Source organism: Zalophus californianus, chromosome 5 (genome assembly GCF_009762305.2).
Source record: "Zalophus californianus isolate mZalCal1 chromosome 5, mZalCal1.pri.v2, whole genome shotgun sequence".
NCBI lineage: Eukaryota > Metazoa > Chordata > Mammalia > Carnivora > Otariidae > Zalophus > Zalophus californianus.
The window spans coordinates 57,717,720-57,741,064 of NC_045599.1; the positions used below are offsets into that span (position 1 = coordinate 57,717,720).

Genomic DNA, 23,345 nt, shown 5'->3' on the forward strand with positions numbered 1-23,345 from the left:
CCTGTGACAGGGTTAAGTAAGGGGGATGCAACTGGGGTAGACCCTGATAGTGTTCTGTTTCTTAAACCGAGGGGTAGGAACATGGATGGTAATACGTCTCAAAATTAGTCTCATTTAAACTGTGTGTATACCCTTAATACACTCTTCTCTATGCCTTACATATTTTGCAATTCAAAACATGTTGGTGCTATCTCAGAAGATAGCACTGGGATAGGACTGAGGGGCACCCCAAGACCTCCTTCCTCCCTCCGTCTTTCTCCCTTTCTCCTTTTCATTCTTGTTCTACTTCCTCTGTTCTCTCATCCCCTCTTTCTTTCTCTGAGCTCTCCTATTTTTACCGTAGATCTCTTAGTTACTCCTCAATAGCCCTACTCAGGGAACAAAAGTGTTGGTGTCTCTCGTGAAGCTTTTAGAAGGTATCATGCATTTTTTCACCATGATTTCGATCCCCAGTGTTTTTAACTGAGGTATAATATATGCATGATAAAATACACAGATCTTAACTGTACAATTTTGTGAGTTTTGACAAATGTATATACCATGTGACCACCATCCCAATCAAGATACAGACTATTTCCTTCCTCCCAAGAAGTTTCCTTGTGCCCCGTCAAGCCCCCAACCCCAGAGGCAAACACTGTCCTGATTTCTGTCACCACAAAGTAGTTTTGCCGAGTCTAAACTCCAGAACATTGCAAACATGCAGCATGGACTCTTTTTGTCTGGCTTTCCCCGCCCGCCCCTCAATGTAACTTTTTGGGATTCACCCCTGTTGATACATGGATCAGTAGTTCTTTCTTTTTATTGCTGAGTACTTTTCCATTACATAAGTACACTACAATTTGTTTGCCTTTACATTTTTCTTAAGTCAGTTTTTTAAAAAGTTAATGTTTTCTTTTTAAGTTAGAAATTAGTAGATCTTTATGTCATCCTCGTATTTACCGAAGCTGTGGGTAATACCTGGAAAATGTGACATAACCCCGGTCTTCTTTTTTCATTTTTCTTACACTGGTGCGGCTCTGGTTTTCCAGATGGTTGTGGATTTGGCACAATGACACAGATAGGGGCGCACTGTTCTGGCTCTCCTTTAGACCATATTAGTCAATAGCCTGGCTAGAGCCTGGAGGCACTGGGTCTAAGACTTTTGCATTAGTTTCTTTGCATATGGGCTTTGATCTCTTCACACTGAATTTTGTGAATGGTGAATTTTAGATTAACGGTTTTTGATGAAAGGATATAACTCAGGGTCGGGTTGGAAGAGATGCATAGGGCAAGCTATGGGGAAAGGGCGTCGAGCTTTGGTGCTCTTGGGACTCCACTCTCCCCAGATCTCCACCTGTCATCAGGGGTTTTTTTTAGTTTTAATTCAGCTCTTCCAAGGATGTGAAGTGGTATTTCATTGTGGTTTTATATTGCATTTCCTGCTGACTAGTGATGCCGAGCACCTTTACATGCACTTATTGGCAATTTATAGATCTTCCTTTGTGAGGTGACTATTTGAGGCATTTGCCCATTTTATTTTATTTTTTAAAGATTTTATTTGAGTAAGAGAGAGAGAGCACACACGTGCATGGTAATGAGTTGGGGGCAGAGGCAGAGGGGAGGGAGGGGCAGACTCCCTGCTGAGCAGGGAGCCCGATGTGGGGGTCCATCCTAGGACCCCGAGATCATGACTTGAGCCGAAGGCAGATGCTTAACCAACTGAGCCACTCAGACACTCCCACATTTGCCCATTTTAAAAATAGAATTGCTTTCTTTATATGATTGGTTTCTCAGATACATGAATTCATAGTATTTTCTCCCATTCTGTGGCATGTCTTTTCATTTTCTTAACGGTATCTTTTGATGAGGAGAAATGTTTAATTTTAACAAAGTTAAATTTATCAGTTTTTCTTTTATGGTTTGTACTTTCTGTAACCTAAGAAATATTTGCCTCTCCCAGGATTACAAAGATATTCTCCTGTGTTTTCTTCTCTATGCTTTATAATTTTAGCTTTTATGTCAATGTCTGTGATTCATCTCAAATTAATTTTTGTGTATAGTGTAAGGTAGGGATCAAGTTGTGTGTGTGTTTTCCATACAGATATTCAGTTGTACACGCACCTCATGCCTTTAAGCTGACTGAATGTGCCTCCATCCCTTTGCCCATCACACAAAAAAGTATTCTATTTTTTTAAAGATTCATTAATTTATTTTAGAGAGAATGCCCATGAGCCGGGTGGGGGGCAGAGGGAGAGGGAAAGAAGCAGACTCCCTGCTGAGCATGGGGCCTGACCAACCCAGCCTCAGCCTCATGACCCTGAGATCATGACCTGAGCCAAAATCAAGAGTCGGACACTTAACTGACTTAGCCACCTAGGGGCTCCCAAAAAAGTGTTCTAAACCTAAACCTGAAATCTCAGGATTTGCATCTTTATCTTCCACGTCCTGTTGTCTCCCTAAAGCGTAGCCAATAACTTTAAGTGCAAATTATTATATCCCCCAATTACAATGATTTGCTTTTTTAGAATCTTATATTTCAAATTTAGAGAGAGAAAAGATTTTGTAAGGAAAAACTTTTCAGCTTTTCTTTGACCCTGCCCTTCCAATGTTTAAGATGCAGACAAAATCAGCTGTTGAGTTTCGTGCCGCAAAGTTGTGTGTGTGAGTGTGTACATGGTGAAATAATATGAAATAAAATTGGCATTTAAATCATTTTTTTTTTGGTGTTTTCAAAGTTAGTATATGTCTGGCTTTTTTTTTTTAGAACATCAAGTTTACCTAAAATCAAAGGAATAAACGAAGAAAACAGGAAAGTGTTGAAAAATGCAAAGTAGTCAGGGAATAATGGAAGCGATCAGCAGGCATAAAATTAGGAATGACCTAAGTGAGGGAAGTTCCTGCTGCCTGGTAGAGGCTGGAAACCAGAGCAAAGGAGGCTGAGGAAAAACCAGGGCATAGCTAGGTATGAATAGAGTTAAGAACTAATTTTTTAAGAGATTACACTTAGTTGTCATCTCTCCTCAGGGTCCTATTGGCTGTGACGGCTTCTGAGACTTCTCTTGTTTTCCGGGGCCCTGTCAGCTATGAGCAGTACAGATGGGGTATATTGTAGGACGCCCGTCTACTGGAATTTGTCTGACGTTGTACTCATGATTAGACTGGGTTATGTGTTTGTGAGAGGAAGCTCACAGAGGTAAAGGGCCTTTTTCATCACATTGTATCAGGAGCATCAAAGGATTTCAGACAAATTTTAAAGCCATCACAGGACCTTAGGGACCCACCAACCTCTGAGGCTAGACATCTTCCCCTGGCCCCTTTTCTCCTCTCTCACCCTCCTGTGGCCTCCACGGCTAGGTGACAGCTCCTGTCTGCTCTCAGTCCTGAAATACTGCACCCTCCCTTGTGGTTGCCCTGCACTCTGCCCCCCTCCCTTGTACAGTGCTTTTATTGAGCTCCCCAAAGTTACCCATTTGAGAGTGCCATCTGTTTCTTGCTGTGATCCTGGCTGTTAACACCCACCTCTTCATCGTAGAGATGAAGTGAATAACTTGTCCAAACTCCCAGGGATCTGGGACTTGGGACACTGAATCTAGAGCCCTTTTGTTTCCACTCTATAGCTAACACACATGGAAACCAGAATGAAATCCCTACAGTCCTTGATTAATCCTTTGGGATATTGTCTCCACAGTGCTGTGCTGGGCCAAAATGGAACCTGGGGCAAAAGGAAATATCACTAAGACCAAGGGTGTCTTTATCTAAAGCTTTGATATTTTGTTCATCGTGGCTTTCATTTTCATTTTATTATGTATTGCACTGTAAAATTATCTGTCATGATGACTGAGTCTTTGTGCCCCACCTGAGTCCGGCCCTGTCCCTCCAGCGCCCACCTTTCTCACTACCACCCCTCACAGCCGGCTGTAGTCCTCCAGAGCCAGCTCTCGGAGTGGCTCGAACCCTCCTCTCTTCCCTTTCCCCGGGCTTTTCCATTTGACTCTCATTGTGTGGCTGCTGCCGTGTCCTTGGATGTGGTCAGCCAATATCGTGGTGGGGACAGTTCTTTAATTTATAACTCGGTAGGAAGAGCAGAAGCTCCTCCACTCAGTTTGCTTTTAGGTACCATCCACAAGTTCCAGGTGTGTGTGTGTGTCTGTGCTGAAGCCAGAGAGGGAGGAGCCGCCAGGCCAGACTTCCAGGAGTTTACATTTAGAGTCAAAGAGAGATACATTAAAAGTTATAACAAAATATGATAAAGGGTTGTCAGGGTATATATACAATACTATGAATGGAGAGCAGCTCAATCTTGCTCACAGTTTGTGGAAGGAAGGAAGGGAAGGGAAGGAAGGAAGGAAGGAAGGAAGGAAGGGGAAGAAGCATTGACAGAGGGTTGAAGCAGGCTGGCCACTGGCAGGGGTCTCACAAAAGTGCTAAGAAGGAACCACAGATAGCTCACCAATGCCTAGCTTGCAGCTAGCCCTACCGATTTCCTTATCGAGAACATCTCCTGTCACTCCACATAATAGGCAGACTTGTCTCCTTTAGATTTATTTTTAAGTCACCAAGAAATGAGACTCTTGACACTTCGTTTCTCTTCCGTCAGAGAAGAGGCTGATGTGATGTGCCGATGCGCGTCACCACTACCTAATGACAAACACACCAACGGTTCTGGACCCGGCTGTACTTTTCCCTTTGATGCAGGCAGTGAGGGATTATTAAATTGCATTTCATTATGATCTATTGGCTGGATGTTAGGCATGGCATATTTTGGAGTAAGCCTGAAGGAAGTTGAGATAACAGTGTCACTCCAAAGTCAAGGAAGCCAACACACAAATGCAAACAATCCCCAGTCTCCTTTGTACTGATTGATCTGCCAGTATCTTGCTTTGCGCTGTGCCATCTCACTTTTTGCTGCTAGTGTAGTCATTTTTAAAACCCAAAATAAAATTTTGGGCGTTAATTTCCAGGGATGTTGTCTTTGAAGGAAGATCAATTACCTGGCTGGAGATAGGAAGATCTTTTGCGTCTAGACTTTGTTTCTGACTCATGGTGATAATCTGGGTGGATCATTTAATCTCTCATTTTCTCCTATCATCACTGTTTGGCAGCTTTCCTTTGTGTGGGACATATAATATTTAATTCCTAAAATAATACTCGTTGTAGATCATCATTTTACAGGTGAGAAAACTTATGATCAAAGAGGTCATTAAACCAGGGTTGTTTGTTTTGTTTTCTTTTGTTTTTTTTTTTTTTTTTTCCCGTCTTTTGAAGATACCTATTATTTTGTGAAGTCAGCATCCCTTCTGGAAACTGCTTCTCCCTACTCCATCCATATGGCTGTAGTGAGAGCAGTCATGTTATGACAGGATCTTATCCCCTGGACTCTGAGCCTTTTCCCACAAAGCTGTGTGGACTGGGGATGATGAGAACATTGATTCAGGGTGCTTTTTTATCTGTCAAATGGTAACATGTAAAGCTTAGGAATGGTTGGTGGCCAGTTTACTGCCACAGACACTGCACGTAGGAGGGGAAGGCAGCCTGAGGCAGAGAGACTGGAGAGTAGGCATTCAAACCCTTGCCTCCAGTGTTCTGCCCATGCAGTGTGCAAGATGTCCGTGTGTCCTGATGGTTCCCCTTTTTGCTTAAGTTCAAACTTGGTATCAGTCACTTGCAACCCCCCCCCCCCCAAGTCCTAATCTTTACTCACTGCTGGTCATCTTTTTTTTAAACTTTGATTTAAATTCAGTTAACATATAGTGTATTATTGGTTTCAGAGGTAGAGGTCAGTGTTTCATCAGTGGCATATAATGCCCAGTGCTCATTACATCATGTGTCCTCCTTAGTGCCCATCACCCAGGTACCCGATCCCCCACTTCCTCCCCTCCAGCAACCCTCAGTTTGTGTCCTATGAGTCTCTTATGGTTTGTCTCCCTCTCTGATTTCATCTTGTTTTTTTTTTTTCCTCTCTTCCCCTCTGATTCTCTGTTTTGTTTCTTAAGTTCCACATATCACTGCTGGTCATCTTATGCAGAACAAAAGAAGAGAATGGATTTGGGTTGAAAATCACTGACACATGAGTGTTTCATTCAAAGGTTGGTTTATACTAGTTCCCCAAGTGTATTTGTTTAGTTTCTTCCTTCCTGATCTCAAACACATCTGAAAAAGAAATCTTATCTATTAAAAATGGTTGCATTAAAAAATAGCCAAATTTATTCAAATAGCAAGTCAGCTTGAATGCAACTGAAAATTAGTTATTTGTTGTTGGCTAACAATGAGTTTTATTCGGTCATCTTTCTTTTTTTTTTTTTAAAGATTTTATTTATTAGAGCAAGAGAGAGAGAGAGCACGAGCAGGGGGAGAGGCAGGGGGAGAGGCAGAGGGAGAGGGGGAAGAGGCAGAAGCAGAGAATGGGGAGTCCAAACCCAAGACCCCAAGGTCATGAACTGAGCTGAAGGCAGATGCTTAACCAACTGAGCCACCCAGGCACCTCATGTCATCTTTATTTCTTAAAGAACTCAGTCATATGTACCATTTCCCAACTTTTCAACATATCAGTCAGGAAAGGAAAAAGGAAGGTCTTCTAAAGCATGTATCTATGGTGTTCTCTACTGAAGTGATTAACAAAAGAAAAAGTTTACTACTACAAGCAGGGAATACTTAAGGGGGTCTTGGGATTGTCCCTACAATAGAAAGAGATTCGGGATTATGTAATCTCCTGCTTTTCCTGATACCTCAGTGTATAAGATGTTGCAGACTCCATATGCTTACACTTGGCTGTCACAGTCACATCATAGACCATGTGGGTGACTACAGAGTGCCCCCTGCATACTTAGAAATTGTCTGGGTGAGCCTCTTCAGTCTCAGCACAATTTAAAATCCCACCCCCACTGCCCATGTTCATGAATTGAATATGAATCTATATTGTGTGGCCACCTTGACCTTCAGACTTAACACAGGTGAGTTTGCTCTGGGGATTTGTGAAAGAATAAATGTCTTAATCCTACCTAACAAAAAGAATGTCTTAACCCCACCCAACAGTAGTTTAAGACCTAAAAAGCACTGATCAGGGACTGTATCAACATCAACATTAAAGAGGTTGTCTCAAAAAATATGAGAAAAAAATGTGTACAGAGAATGGAGGTGAGTATGCAGATAATTTCCAACCCTAATTTCCAGAATTAGGGACTCTGGGCTTACTAAGAATGTATTTCAAAATAACCGGTCAATTTGGTTGAACAAATGGCTTTGCAATATTACACTAGTTGTTTGAAAACATGAAAACATGTTTTTATGAAAACAATTCCTCTTTTGTCTGTGGATATAGACCTACTTACTTTCCAGAAACTTTTCTTCTGTCTCATCCAAATTACTCTCCCATTGCTTTCACCCATTTTTTTATACTTTTGCTCATAGAGAATGGTTACCTGGCTTGGCTTCTCTTTGACCCCTGTTCAATCTTCTTAGTTTTCCCCTATAGGTTCTAGTTTTTATACTTTACTTACTCCTTTTTTGTTTGTTTGTTTGTTTGTTTGAGTTGACACATGGTACATGAGTTTCAGGTGTACAACTTAGTGATTTGACAAGTTTATACACGATGCTATGCTCACCACAAGTGTAGCTACCATCTGTCCTGTTAAATCACTATTACAGTATCATTGACTGCCTTTCTTATGCTCTGCTTTTTATTCCCATGACTTACTCATTCCATAACTAGAAATCCCTTTACCCATTTCACCCAACCCTGCTCCCCTCTGGCAACCATCAGTTTATTCTCTGTATTTTACAGTTCTGATTCTGTTTTTTGCTTGTTGATTGATTGGTTGATTGACTGATTGGTGGAATCGTATGATATTTGTCCTTTTCAGGCTGACTTATTTCATTTAGCATAATACCCTCTAGTCTCTATCCATGTCGTCTCAAATGGCACCATCTCATTCTTTTTTATGGCTATGCAATATTCCATCGTGTATATATACCACATTTCCTTATCTGTTCATCTGTTGATGGACACTTTGGTTGCTTCCATGTCTTGGCTATTATATTTAATACTTCAATAAACAGGGGGTGCATATATCTTTTCAAGTTAATGTTTTCATTTTCTTCAGGTAAATACCCAATAGTAGAATTATTGGATCATATGGTACTTCTATTTTTAATTTTTTAAAGAACTTCCATACCGTTTTCCACAGTGGCTGTACCAATTTACATTCCCACCAATAGTGCATGAGGGTTCCTTTTTCTCCACATCCTCTCCACTTGTTGTTTCTTGTATTCTTGATTTTAACCATTCCAACGGGCATGAGGTGCTACCTCACTGTGATTTTGATTTGCACTTAACTTTGTGATGAGTGATGTTGAGCCTCTTCTCGTGTATATTTGTTGGACATCTGTTTGTCTTTGTAAAAAATAACCATTCAGCTCCTCTTCCCATTTTTTTTTAAGACTTTATTTTTAAGTAATCTCTACACCAAACATGGTGCTCAAACTTACGACCCCAAGATTAAGAGTTGCATGAGCCAGGCAGGTGTCCTTTGCCCATTTTTTAATCAGATTGTTTGTTTGTTTTGGATTGTTTGGGTTTTTTTTTTTTTTGATGTTGACTTGTATGAGTTCTTTATATATTTTGGATTTTTTTTTTTTTTTTGATGTTGACTTGTATGAGTTCTTTATATATTTTGGATAGTAACCCCTTGTCAGATATATCATTTGCAAACATCTTCTCCTGTTGTTACTCTTAATCAAAAAACAAAAACAAAAAAAACCACAAGAAACAATTTCTGCTGGATTAGTAGATATTTGCCAAGCTGGTGAACATGACACTTTTTGTGGAAATAAAGTTCATCCCTATGTGATAATTTGTGGGTTGTTATATAAAATAGAATATTATCTACCTGTGGCTATGTTTGCCTTCATATAATCCCAGTTCTTCCTATATGTACTTCCTGATGAGGAAACATCACGACTGCATGTTAGGAACATCAATTGGTGTGTGTGTGTGTGTGTGTGTGTGTGTGTGTGTGTGTGTGTGTGTGTGTGTGAAGGGGCAGAAGGAGATAGAAGACTATCTCCATAGGGATGCTACCAAAGCCAGACCCCCAAAGTGGGATAAGCAGGAGTCTCTAAAGCCGAGTGCTGGGCTCAATCCTGGGAGCAGGCCAAGGCCATGGCTAGGTTGACAGAAAAGGAAAATGCGTCCATGGCATGTGGGATGAGTGTGCCTGAGCTTCCTCAGGCACGAACAGTGAGGGAGAGAGGCCTGAAGATGGCCTGGCATGTTTGAGGCCAGGCAAACTGGTCTTAAACCATGTATTTTTCTACTGTTTTATTCCTCTTAGGTTTCTTTATATCCTCTCTGAAATTCAGACATCTAAACAGTCCCAAGATGGGGAGAAGGACATGGTGCCCAGGGTTCATGACCTTTGGGTACCCTTCCCCTTCAGGCTCTTTGTGGTCTGAGGACTGTTTTCAAAATTGGAGTATGGTAGGAAGGCCTCCCAGTTGAACAATTAAGGGGCAGCCCCTTTAGAGCTCAAATAGTCTTAAATATGAAAATATCAAGTTCCAACACTACTAGGTAAATTACTGCTTAATTTTGAGTATTTATAAACTAAAAATATAACCATTTCCTTGAGTGAAAACTTGTATTATGGTCTCATTATTTGTACTAATTTTAATAACAAAGAAAGCTAAAGGTAGTATCATGTTTTCTATCAGGCAGAGAGAAGTAGAACAACATGATATTTTTAGAATTTGTAGTTGCATTGCTTAGCACATAAACTGGAAAGCCAAACTTTTAGCATACCCATATTTCCCACAAATTTTGACATAAAGGGGAAACAACTGTCTTCTATCTAATCAGCAAAGATGCTTATTTCTGGATCTCTAAGTCATTTGTTAGCCCTGTACATTTGCTGGTAAGCAGTTATAATAAAGCTTCTGGGCAGTTCTTTCTACCAGAATATCAAAATAATCTAAGTATTTGAAGGTGTGAAATACAATGACTTCATTTCTCACTGGTTCAGATGGACGCCAAGGTCATGGTCACAGCACCCTGGCCCAGGTGTGTGTCCTACCATGTATACATTTAGGCTGAATGACAAAGCTCAGCTAAAATCCAGAAGTTCATAGGTGCCTGAGTTAGCTTTCCATTAGGGAAATGCTTACAAGAAACTGGACCAGGATAAAGCAAAGACGAAGGGAGAGAAAGCAACCTTGGGTTGGATTATTGCCATCTTCTGCAAAATCAGACTTCAGCTTCTGTTTGGAACTAAAAACATCTCATGTTTTTTCCTGAAAGACATGAGCAATTGCATGAATACCATATTCTCTGATAGTTTCCAGCATGATTCCATCCAAGGCTCTGTGATAAGCCTGCATGATAAGGTTATAAGTGTTTGTGTATTTTATGCATGTGTGTAACTTTGTCACTTTGCTTTGCAACACCGAGAATTCCCTAAATATCCACAGGAGGAGATAATTCAGCATTTGGCAGATCCAACACAATGCCCTCCTTTATTCTCTAGCCTTACCTCGTTCTTTCTCCCACAGTTTAGTTCAATAAGTTGTAAGTGCCTGAAATCATTCTTGGTGAATAATGCTGGACCACTCTGAAAATTTGTGGCTGAGAGGGGGACCCTCGTCATCAGCACGCACTTTGTCACTGAGACAGAGTAACCCATGGTTACTGAGCTCAGATCAGTTAAGGGGCAGAGAGCCTCCCCTCCTCACTGCTCTATAAAAGAGACCCAGCAAAGGGACCCTACCAGCTTCTAGCTCTCAGCCTGGGCGAAGGTGTGGGAAGCAAAGCCTGAGACCTTCAGGGAGGAGCATACCAGCTGCAGAAGCCAGGCCAGCATGTCTCCTTCTTTCAAACTTCAGTGTCACTTCATTCTGATCTTCCTGATGGCTCTAAGAGGGGAGAACCGGTACCTAGAGGTGAGCTATCTCCGGACTGACCCATCACATCTTCTGTGTGTGTATCCAGCCTTGGGGGATAGATAAGCTGCCTCAGCTCTCAGCCTTTGTTGGGGTTAGCTCTTTCTTGCCTATCTTTTGCCCCTTCTTTCTCCTGGTTTCCCCTGGACTGGTCTTCCTCCCTGCCTCTCTCTGTCCTTCCCTTGGCCCCTGGGGATACCTGGGTCTCATGGAAAGGGTCTAAGACCTTTTCTTCTCTGGACGCGGGAGATGTATTCCGTCACTTGATTCTCTTTGCTGCGGGGAAGGGAGAGTGCCCCGCTGCCAGTCCCCTTTCCCACCTCTTGAACTTTCCCGACTGACTCGTCTTCCTTGCCAGCTGCGGGAAGCGGCGGACCACGACCCTTTCCTGCTCTTCGGCGCCAGCCTGAAGCGGGAGCTGGCGGGGGCGCCTCTGTACCGCCGCGCTCTGCGTGAGTCCGGGCTGCCGGCGCGCGGCCGCGGGCAGCGGGGAGGTGGCGAGCTTGGGCTCTGCGCCAGGGCAGGAGGCCCCGGGCAGCGCCGGGGTGGGGGTGCGATTCCCATCTCGGGGTCCCGCTGGGGACAGGAGGCTCGCCCGCCGGGGTCGGGGAGTCGGGAACGGGGCACGTGAGACGGGCTGCCCGGGAGCCGGTGCCTCGGTGGCCGCAGCTCTGGCCCCCCTGCCCTCCCGCAGGGTGCCTGGACATGCTGAGCCTCCCGGGCCAGTTCACCTTCACCGCCGACCGGCCGCAGCTGCACTGCGCCGCCTTCCTCATCGCCGAGCCCGAAGAGTTCATCACCATCCGCTACGACCTGGTCTCCATCGACTGTCAGGGCGGCGACTTCCTGAAGGTGAGGCGACCCGGCCCCCCGCCGCGGGGCCCTGAGGGGGGACGGGCCGGGGTGCGGTGCCCAGCGGGGGGCTGCGGGGCGGGGGGCTAGTGCCCGAGGGGCAGAGCGCCTCCCGGACCGAGCGAACCTCGCCCCGCACCCGAGGGCCCGAGGCCTCGCCCATTGCATTGCTTTTAAATTCCCCTCCGTGCGCTCCCGGGATCCCGCGCTTCCAAAGACTTGAACTTGCGGCGTGAGGCGCTGTGTTAGATGAAAAATGATACCAACTAACTGGCACCGCGGCTCGGGGCCGCCTGGAGGGCCCGCCCAGCTTCGAAGGCCGGCCGGCGTCTCTGTGGAGCTGTGCCGGGCTCGCGGAGGCCGCCCTCAGTGCCCGGGTGACCCGGTTTGGAAGCAGGAGGGCTCTGGCGGCTGCGCCGGATGCTGAGAGGGGGTCTATAGTCTGAGGCAGTTGGGAGGCGAGGACAAGTCCCCCAACCGTACCGCACGCCCACTGCTAGTCGTCCGCGTGAGTCTGACCGGCCAGCTGGGGCCGGCTGATGGGGCTACGCGGGCCCGTTGCAATGGTCATGATGAGAACCTCCCAGGTGGAGTGATTTTGGAATCTGTCCAAGTCCTTACAAGACGACTAAGTGTGATGAAGTAATTTGTAGCCGGGGATTCTGCGAATGTGAACTAGGTTGGACTCACTCAGTTGGAGACCTGTGGTGATTTTAGGAGTACTGTCAGTCCGACCCTGACCTTTTATCTAACCACAAACTTTAACAAAGTGAAGGGGAAAAAAGGTCCTAAGTGGCATAACAGCCATTGCTGTCTGAGTGTGGAAGTAGTTCTTGATAGTTTAATGTGAAATAAGAGTGACAAAATGAGGGAAATGGGCGTATTACAGCCTTTGGCAAGTAGGTAAAGTTGCTGCTCCTGTTTTTTGCTTTTGCTAGTTTTGAGATATTTTGTCAATATGTTGACATGGAGAAGGAAGAGAAAGCTGAAACCCAAATTATGCTTGTGTGGAATTCTTCTGAAGATGGGATGTGTGGAAAATATGACCAAGATAAAAATGTATATTGTCTACAGTTTCACACCAAGGAGGCTGAAATTATAAAATAGAGTATAACAAAGTTTACTTACTTTGGATACTTTAAGGTTTATGAAGAAAAAAATCATTAATAATACTACTTGCAAACAAGCATTGGTCAAAATATATATACAGATGGAAAGCAAGTGGGCAGGGGAGTGCAGGCTGTCAGTTGCCCACTTAGGACTGAAGGCTCATTGCTAGGTAACTTATCCCCCCCCCCCCCCCCCCCCCCCCCCCCCGCTTTCCAACACACCTGTGACTTCAGGAGTTGATGGAAATGATCATCTACATCTGTGTGTTTTTTTTGTTGGAAGGTATTTGATGGTTGGATTCTTAAGGGGGAGAAGTTCCCCAGTTCCCAGGATCATCCTCTCCCCACAACTGAGCGATACATAGATTTCTGTGACAGTGGTCTTAGCCGAAGGAGCATCAGATCTTCCCAGAATGTGGCCATGATCTTCTTCCGGGTTCATGAACCAGGAAATGGATTCACCTTCACCATAAAGACAGATCCCAACCTCTTTCGTAAGTGGACTCCCTCTCTTAGTGGGAAGGCAGGGCTTGGAGGGAGTGTCAGATCTGCTTTTCAAAGGTAGTGTGATTGCACCATGCTTAAGAAATTTGAAGCAAGGAATGATTTGAATGGAAATTCTTTTGTCATTAGAAATGACTTAAAGGATATTTCCTAGTCATTACTCCGAAAATCAATTCACAGTTTTTAATTGATTTCCCAGGCTAGGTAGGATATTAATTTTTGGTGGGTAAAGTTTTATTTTTTTTTTCTTTAGTCTTTTTCTGATCTTCTGAGGCACTACAGTGGATTCAGTGACAAACTTTAATCCCTCTGAGTCATTCCATTGATCTGGGATTAGCTTGACGAATCAGATCTGAGGTTGCCTTCTTAGAGATATTTAGGCAAAGGCTCTATCTGGGCTGTGATAGACAGATTTCATGTCCTAAGCAGGGGGTTGGACTGAAGGACCTCAGCATTGCTTTCTAATTTGGAGCCCACCACTCTAATTTCATTTCTGTTGGATACACACATAGATGCTATAAAGCTGAACAGCCCAGGCCTAAAACATGTTATTCTAATCAAATGAGTTCATGAACCAACTACTTATTATTTTTCTCCACTAAGAGAAAAATATATATTTTTTTAAATCGGGAAAAGAAAAAAAATCATTTTTAGCTGCACACAATGGTATTAACACTTCAAATGGTGGAAGAATGGGGTCTAATCTGCCAAAGAATAATGTATAGACTTGCCTTCCAATTTTTATTTTTTTAAAAAGAAGCCCCCCAGAAAGTCCATTTTTGAGAACTGGAGCAGAATAACACTAGAAAACAACATGAAATATTTCTTCTATATTTTGTGTGGTTAGAAATCAGAAATCTTCTAGAATCACCAAGGTATTTCAGTTCTTTTTGAAATTAAGTGTAATTTATTTATTTATTTTTAAAGATTTTATTTATTTAATTGGCAGAGAGAGAGAGAGCATGAGAGGGAACACAAGCAGGGGGAGTGGGAGAGGAAGAAGCAGGCTTCCAGCTGAGCAGGGAGCCCGATGCGGGGCTCGATCCCAGGACCCCGGGATCATGACCTGAGCCGAAGGCAGTTGCTTAACCAACTGAGCCACCCAGGCGCCCCGAAATTAAGTGTAATTTAAACATAGGAAGGAGAAAGAGGTAGTTCTGACTGTTCTGATCAATTAGAAATCTTTGGCCCATGATCAGCAAAACTCTGATACTTCTAGTTTCATAGTTAGGAGAATAAATTTATTATAAATCTAGATTTGAGATACAAAACAAATCAAAGTCTTACGATAAAGTTAAACATTAATATTTTACCTTTAAAAAATATTTTACCTTTTAGTCAAGTTACCACTTAACACCCAGCAAATATTTATTCAGACATAAGCCTGCTTTCTATTTTTCTCAGCCTGTTTTGTAACTATTTTTTTATTTATTGACTTCATTATTTTAAAAATATTATTATTATGGTTCCAAGTTCAGTGAATGAAGCTTTCAGGTGGCAGGGTTTGAGTTCTGGCCTCACCTTTGAGCTTTTATTCTTTCAGATTTACAGCTCAAGTTTGGACCCTAGTTAATGAAGTGTTTCTAAAACTTCTACTAGCTAGTGTTGTTTGATTATTACTTTATGTCTTACGATTGTTATAAACAAGGTAACTCCTTGAGATTGAGATTAGAAGCCCCCTTGCCTCCCGGTACCAAATTGCCCTTGTGATACCTATTCTTGTCCAGGCTACAAGGGCCCTAGACCATGAGTAGGAGCCTAGAATAAGGATAGGATAAATTTCTATGAAAACCCAGCATACCAAATAGTGAAAATGTGATTTTGTTTTTCCACAAAGCCTGCAATGTGATTTCCCAGACCCCCAGTGGAAGGTTTACTCTGGTTGTCCCACATCTGCGGCAAAACTGCAGCTTCTCCATAATTTATCCCGTGGCGATCAAAATATCAGATCTCACCCTGGGACACTTAAATGGTATGCAGTTCAAGGTAAGTTGCTTTCTTACTTCCCAATCATTTACTGAGGCCACAGCTTTATCAGAGGAGGAGGAAACATACAGGGTAAACGTGGACATCAGCAAATTGCGGGCGTGTGTCCTTCTGCTGGCTGTCAGTCCCACATGGGCTATGCCCTCGCTGCTTTGATGAAAGCCCCCTTCTATTTCCCTTACACCGCATGTTGCGTACTCAGGTGCCCCTTCTGATTACTTGAATACTTCTCTTGTGATGTAAGAAATGTGTTCAATTGGGAAAGTTGTGGCATATAATTACAATTGAACTCTCTTGTACTTGCCTCTTTTACGAAAATTCTCTCCTAGCAGAACCTAGTGTGAGTCATCTACACAGCTGTTTTTCTGATTATTGGCATTTTTTTATGACATGAAGGAAGTATCTCAGTGACAGAACTGTGTGATGAAGGAATGCTAAGTGTAGCATAAAATACAAAATTGGATTTTTATATTACAAAATACAGTAAAGTTTTGAAGATTTTTTTATATTACATTTTTAAAAATATTTTATTTATTTATTTGTCAGAGAGAGAGAGTAAGCACAAGCAGGGGGAGTGGCAGGCAGCAGGGAGCCCGATGCGAGGCTCCATCCCAGGACCCTGGGATCAGTACCTGAGCCAAAGGCAGACGCTTAACCAACTGAGCCCAGGCACCCCTTCTTCACGTTACATTTAGTTCAATACATTTTGCATGAAAATATTAGTTGAGAATCTCTATCAGTCTGTATTTCCACGAACTTCTATATGGACTTCACAATTAAGGCTGAGTTTGACCACTTTTTTTTTTGGGTACTGTCGGCTTCTTCACTCTGAGTCATTCTCATTTCCTTTCACTTTTTCATATTCCTTGGTTAAGATGGCTCGTATATTTGCTGACATCAAAGACACTCATTGTTCCTAATCAGGCAGGTTTCAGTGAAAACCAAATAAATAGGACCAGCACTGAAAAAAGGTGTATATCTAATTTCCATTAAGCCCTAATTTCATGGGCCAGTGCCTATTTTTTGTTGTTGTTGTTGTTGTTTGTTTGTTTGTTTGTTTTGATTGGGCCTTAGTAGAAGAATAATCCTTTGATAAAGACCAGAATAAGCGATGTCTTTGGCATAGCCCTCTTTTTTTTTTTTTTTTTTTAAAGATTTTATTTATTTATTCATGAGAGACAGAGAGAGAGAGAGAGAGAGAGAGGCAGAGGGAGAAGCAGGCTCCCAAGGAGCAGGGAGCCTGATGCGGGACTCGATCCCAGGACCCTGGATCATGACCTGAGCCGAAGGCAGACGCTTAACCATCTGAGCCACCCAGGCGCCCCTGGCATAGCCCTCTTGGCCTGAGATTGTTTGTATGTCAGTCCTGATGTTTACCACAGAAGATGGATGGCAAGCACCATTCCAGGTTGGGAGATCTGCACGTTAGTTTTTGGCTGTGAGGAGTAATCTTGGCGTTTCCCCTTGAAAAAATGTTGAAGTCTGCAGTGTTCTAAACCTCTCTTCTTTTACAAAATAGTTTCTGCGTTCTTCCTATGTGCAAGGCACTAATTCTAGATGCTGGAAATGAGCAATGAACCACACAGGTCCTGCTCACATGGAACCTGCATTCTGGTGGGTTGAAATAAGCAAAAGTGCATTCGAAATAGTGATGAGTGCCCAACAGAAAATGAGGCAGAGTGCTGTGATAGACAAGGGAGTAGAGGGAGGGGTGGGGAGTTCCTTGAGGTAAAGTGGTCAGGAAAGAAAACCTCTGAGAAGGAGATGTTTAAAGTAAAATGTGAGTGATAGGTAGGAAGGAGCCAGCAGCCCCTGGAAGAGCCAGGAACACAGGGGACAATAATGCAGAGACTCAGAGGGAGGAATGGACTTGCTGGTTTCTAGAAATAGAAAGAAAGGTGGGGGAGCCGGGGAGGATACTGGACAGCATCAGGGAGAGGGGCAGAGCCAGGGTATGGAGAGCCCAGCAGGGCATATGAAGGAGTTTGAGTTTATTCTAAGTGCACTGGGAAACCACTGAAGGGGTACAGGCAGGAAAGCGACATAATCCATTTGATTATGCTCAGGTCCGGTGAGGGTGGTTGGGAATGCTGATCTCGTGACCCAGTTAATTAACAAGGTCCACAGCGGCGGCGGCCGGGGGGGGGGGGGGGGGCGGGGTGTGGAGGGAGGGAGAGGATTACGTAAAGGCCATTCTGGCTGGTGAAGGGGCTGTGGGGGCCAGAGTGGTGCAGGAAGGGCCACCGTCACAGTTTAGGCAAGAGATGGTAGGGGCTTAGTCCAGAGAGCCAGAACCTCAACAGAGAAATCTAGGAGCTCACTGCCGAGGAGCTGAACACAGCAGAGTAGTGTAATCCTTCTCATTCCTAAGACTAGCTGAGAGGTTTGGGAAGAGCAGAGCAAAGTCATTGAACGTCAAGGAACAGGTGTGTCCAACTTCTTTGTTTCTTTTTGGTTCCCCTCATTTTAGCTCCTACTTCTTCCCAACTTCCTTACTTCCCATTTCTTTCTCTGGGGCCTGCCTTTCCCCTTCACCACCTCCTGCTGAAATTTAGAACCTGAAGAACCAAGTGGAAAGTTTAGTCTTAAGGGATGTTCCCCCTGGACATCCTCTCCTGAAGGGAAAGGCAATTAAGATTTTTTTCCTTCACCTCTCACTCAACTCTTGATACAAGAGCATGAGCCCTGTACACAGGAGGGCTAATTAAGCCTCTCTTTCATTATTGGATGAAATTATGTGTAGAGCATCTAATCATTGGACCCAAGATAGAGTAGGCACTTAAAAAATGTATGTCCTCACCTCCTTCCTTGTATTAGCCAAACAGTTGGTGTTATATATTATTTCCTAAGTTGTTTAGTTCTAGTTGCATTTCAGTGTCTTCTAGATGTTTGAATGTGTGTATTTATGTATGTGTGTGTTTAACATTTTCTATTTTATTTATTTTTTAAAGACTATTTATTTGAGACAGAGAGAGAGAGCAAGAGAGCAGGGGGAGAGGGAGAAGCAGACTCCCCGTTGAGCAGGGAGCCCGATGCGGGACTCGATCCCAGAACCCCAAGATCATGACCTGAGCTGAAGGCAGACGCTTAATCGACTGAGCCACCCAGGTGCCCCTAACATTTTCTATTTTAGATGTTGTTCCCTATGTGGCAGGGTCTACCTGGTTCACCTCTGAGCACCCTGCCACTCTGCACTAGATCTCGTGATAGTGTGCCTCAGTGAAGGAGAGGATCACAGGCAAAACTGGCTATGTAGTTATGGGGGACAGTGCAAGATGAAAATGTGCGGGCCCTTATTTTAGAGTTATTAGGAATTTCAGGATGGTGACAGCAGAGCCTTCAGCCAAGCACAAGGCCCTTTTAAGTGTGGGCCCGTGGGCACAGGGGGCCATGCCGATGAGGCCAGCAGCCCTGATCACAGGAGCTGGGTAGCCCAAAGGGCAACCTTTGGGACTGAGAGTAGCTGCTTTATTTTTGTGGAAAAGTGAAATGTAGGAATTGCTGTGGACAAGGCAGGGTGGAAAGGATGAAGGGAAGTGGAAAACAGTTAACAGTGGATTACATTCTGGAATACATTCTGGTTTTGAGTAGCTTGAAATAAATTTGTTTTAGTTGGGAGGAGAAAGACACTGGTAAGTCTACCTACCTTGAGCCCCAAAGGAGGGCTCTATTCTTTCTTTAACATTCTTAGAACTAATCTAAATGCCCGTTAGTAGAAATGATAAGGATTGTCCCAAGAGCAGGCGAAGTCCTTTCTAAAGAAGAGGAAAAGAGGTGAGTTGAAGGAAAAACTGATGTGAAAGCCCTATTTATAAATGCTGACTGCATGCATTAAGAAATTCGAATAATTCCTTATGTATGTCCAGATGACTTAAAAAGCAAAGCATTTTCAGATTCAATTCTCATTCATTTTATGTGGCGTTTACAGATTCCCATTTCATCATTCCGGTCCTTGAGATTATAACATTTTTTAAAAAATGCACACACATTTAAAGAAAATGATTACTCAACTGATTTAGAAGAGCAGTTCTTATGATTTTTTTTCCTTATAAATGTCTTTTCATTTCCGGAGTCCTGGATGTTCAATTAAATGGCACCGCCAACATGGCAAGACTGATTGAGGGAATTCACCAACTTGCGGTTGGTCAAATGGTCTGACTTCTGTAATTGGTTGAAATATATCTTCCTCTGCTGCTTTATTCTCTTAGAACCCCTCAGCAGGTTGTGGGGGAATAGGAGACTTTGTGGAGCTGCTGGGAGGACCTGGGCTGGACCCTTCCAAGATGATGCCTTTGGCTGACCTCTGCTATTCCTTTCATGGCCCTGGTGAGATATTTCTTTGATTATTATTTATGAGCCTGTCAAGATTCCTTAAATAAAACTTGATACTTCCTTAAATAAAACACCTCAGATTTTTTTATACATGGGAAGGCAATTTCCACCCCAAAAATTTGCATTTTGCACCTTGAGCCAATGTAAGGATTTTTACATTTGAGCATATGTATGGTAGCGACAAGGCATTACCAAAATATCTGAACCTGGGAGAGGACCCTTTGAAGAAAGAAGGGTATGTTTTTAAGGTTGGCCCTAAGAAAACCATGAAAATGACAGTTTTTATGTTCTGTGCTCTTTCCACCTTCTTGAAGGTGCCTGCTTTCATCCTCTAGAGACTAGAGTTTACTAACTGAAAACTATGCTTCAGATAGATGTATCATCAGTTAGTAAGAGTATAATAAAAAAGTAATATCTTGTTTAAATAATGGCATAATTGCTGAATAACTTTTCCATATATATATATATATATATATATATATGGAATGTGTATGTGGATATTACTCATAGTACATAAATTAAAAAGTTATATGCTTTATTAGAAATTCTCAGAACTACTGAATGTCCCCAACTTCTAGGGGCAAAAGCAGCCTCTGGAAGACCAGTGCAAAAACAGAAATACATTCTGAAACCTAAAAGTGGTCACTGGTAGTGAAAGACCAGTTTAGTACACAGCATGCCAAACAGAACCAGATATTCTTTGTGAGGGATCAGTGACGATTTTCCATTGGATGATGGTCAGGCGGGGTGAGGGTGGCTGGGAATTGCTGGTTTAAACTGTCAGTACATGTGGCTTTTCTTGCCTCTTACTGTGTTCTCTGAAGCACTGGATCCTTCCATGCAGGAGGGCACCTGTGAGGAGATGCATTTGCTCTGGGTAAGAAGAGTAGATTAAGGTCTAAGAAATACTTGTGCCTTAAAATTTAGGTTATTGAAACCAGAGTAATATTGGTGCAGTTATGTCAAATAATAAGTAAATCAGGTGCACATAACAAAGGAAATGGATCCTGTTATATATATTAAAGTTTAGAGTAAGGTCAGAAAAAGAATAACCTTCCAAATCATGTAAAGAAAATTAAATTTGGACCTCCTCATAGAAGCTTAACCTAGACTCCCAGGTGCTTATATAAAAATAATTATAGGGTTTCTATTTGTTATGTCTCTAAATTGACTTTTATCTCAATTAAGTATCTGGCTGTTTTACTTCATTTGTCATGCAATAATAATGCTAGTGTTTCCTAGGATGTAGGCCTGACAGAGACAAGGGGCGGGGGGGAGATAGACAAAATTAAAACAACAGAAAAAATTATCGTCAGGCAGATAAATCTTGCCTCAGGACCCAGCTTGACAAGGGAGAAATAAAAGAAATTTTCGATAAAACTACTATGAGTTTCAACGTACACGTGTTTGGTCACAGCTGCACTAGAAGATATACATAAACATTGCCAGATGCTTACACAAATAATACAATTTAAAAAAACAAATAATGAATAAGATTGGATTTAAGATAAGTAAAGATATCAAAAGCCATTCCATATAAGAAGCACAGAAAAAATGAGTCAAAAGGTATAGGCGAACAATAGAACAAAAACAACTATATTAGTGTATATCTAAACTCTGCAAATTATTTTTTGCTTTTATGTAAACAGAGTTATTATCTAGGCTCAGAAAATAATAAACAGGTGATTTTTTTTTTTTAGTCGGCATAAAATCCAGCAGTACACTTCATCCTCTAGCCCTGTCCACTAAATGCCACTTGGCCTCCTCAGATAACGACAACCACAAACTGCCCCTGCAAATTTCCAACCTGTCCCTAGAGGGCGGCACTGCTCTTGCTGAGAACACTGAGCTAGAGCAGAGGTGCACGGGTAGACAGGCAAGACAGCTTGCCTGCACTACCGAAGCCTTGCAGGTAGGAGAACATGAAAAGTGCAGAGACATCTTATTGCCTCTGTTAAATAACAAAAATTCCACTGAATAGATTTTAAAGATCTCATTGGCTTTAGTAAACAATTCATGAATGGGGCAGCATTCCATCTAGCAGGTAGAGGGGTCTCCAAGGCATTGTACCAAATGGAAGGTTTTTATAGAAGGAGGGCGGGGCAAGAAATTTGGCAAAAGAAAAAGATTGTTCCAGACAAGGGCACCTTCCCTTAGGGGGAAAAGCAAGGTGTCTTGTCACGCAGATTGCCTCATTCTCCTTTTGGGGGATGGAGAGGGCCCCTGTAGCTGACTCACTGACACTGATAGAAAAATTCCTGACTGACTGGTTAAGGCTTCCCCTTTCTGGGGAAGGTTGAAATTACAGTTAGATTAGGTATTAAGCCCCAGTTTTATACCTTGGCCTAAAGGGCACCATTTTGGGCCCGTGATTTTCTTTCTTTTCTTCCCCCTGTGATTTTCTTTTTAACTCTTCTTTCCAGCAAGTTTTTTGTTTGCTTTTTTTTTTTTAAGGTTTTATTTATTTATTTGACAGAGAGAGAGAGACAGTAAGGGAGGGAACACAAGCAGGGGGAGTGGGAGAAGGAGAAGCAGGCTCCCCACCGAGCAGGGAGCCCGATGCGGGGCTCGATCCCAGGACCCTGGGATCATGACCCAAGCTGAAGACACTTAACGACTGAGCCACCCAGGCGCCCCTCCAGCCAGTTTTATTTGGCTAACAGTGTTTTTGCACATGAGGAAAACTGAGTTCACTTTCAGTATTCTACAATTAATTATATATTATAATAAAAATGAAAACAAAACTTTTTACCTGATGGCAGGCGCATGGTTTGAGTATGTGAGAGGAGCTACATCCCCTCGCTTTCTTTGTGTTTAAATGATCTTATCGATGGAAATGGTTTGTATGGTTTCTAACCTGCAGGGAAACTTTTACTTTTTTCATGAATTATAGCCCAAATGAAAATTGGCTGTGACAACACGGTGGTGCGCATGGTGTCCAGCGGAAACCACATAAATCGTGTGACTTTTGAGTACCGCCAGCTGGAACCGTATGAACTGGAAAACCCAAGTGGAAACAGTATCCAAGAAATCTGTTTGTCTAGTCCTTGAGTAACCAACCCCAGTGATTTACATGCTGCTAGCTAAGTGAGTTTTTAATAGCTATTATATATGATTTTGATGACCAGCTAGTTAAAAGCCTTTCATACTCAGTATTCCCAGGCTTCAGCACACATTAGACACATACCCAAAACACACACAGAGACACCTCCGTGTGTGCACAAGCATACATTAATTTTTGTACCTTGCTTCTTTTTCATTGTAATATATGAATGCACAAGTGTACATTAATTTTTGTACCTTGCTTCTTTTTCATTGTAATGTATGAATGACCACATGGCGGCAAATAGCTCCCCTTTGGTAGAAAAACAGTTTTCTGTAATTCTTTGGTATGCTACAAACCTGAACTGGTAAGAGAATCACAAAGCAATGGGCAATAAGAAATTGTATCTCAAAAAAAAAAAAATTGTATCTCCAGAGAAAATGCCATAAAGGAATTAAAATGGTGGTGTTCCTATCAGTCTTAGAGCAGAAAACAATTGAATGTCCGTGTATACCAAATTAGTTGTATCTGTTTGTTTTCTGTTTATAATAGGCAATAACTATAGCTATTCTTTATTGATTTGTAGTATCTTGTTTCTAACACAACTTTGT

General features: G+C 42.6%; 1 protein-coding gene across 2 annotated transcripts in view; it reads left to right on the forward strand.

Moving 5' to 3' along the window:
- Positions 1–22,899, forward strand: part of LOC113929864 (corticotropin releasing hormone binding protein) — a 41,626-nt gene extending 18,727 nt beyond the window's left edge. The window contains exons 2-8 of one of the 2 annotated variants that reach the window (XM_027607074.2): positions 10,852–10,908; positions 11,267–11,360; positions 11,603–11,760; positions 13,153–13,363; positions 15,211–15,359; positions 19,568–19,685; positions 22,585–22,778. In XM_027607074.2, the coding sequence (XP_027462875.1) occupies positions 10,876–10,908; positions 11,267–11,360; positions 11,603–11,760; positions 13,153–13,363; positions 15,211–15,359; positions 19,568–19,685; positions 22,585–22,742 (921 nt within the window). In that variant the 5' untranslated portion in view covers positions 10,852–10,875 and the 3' untranslated portion in view covers positions 22,743–22,778. Of the gene's footprint in view, positions 1–10,456; positions 10,909–11,266; positions 11,361–11,602; positions 11,761–13,152; positions 13,364–15,210; positions 15,360–19,567; positions 19,686–22,584 lie in introns of those variants that run through there. The other variant, XM_027607073.1, reaches the window with a different exon arrangement.
- The last annotated feature ends 446 nt before the right edge of the window (positions 22,900–23,345 follow it).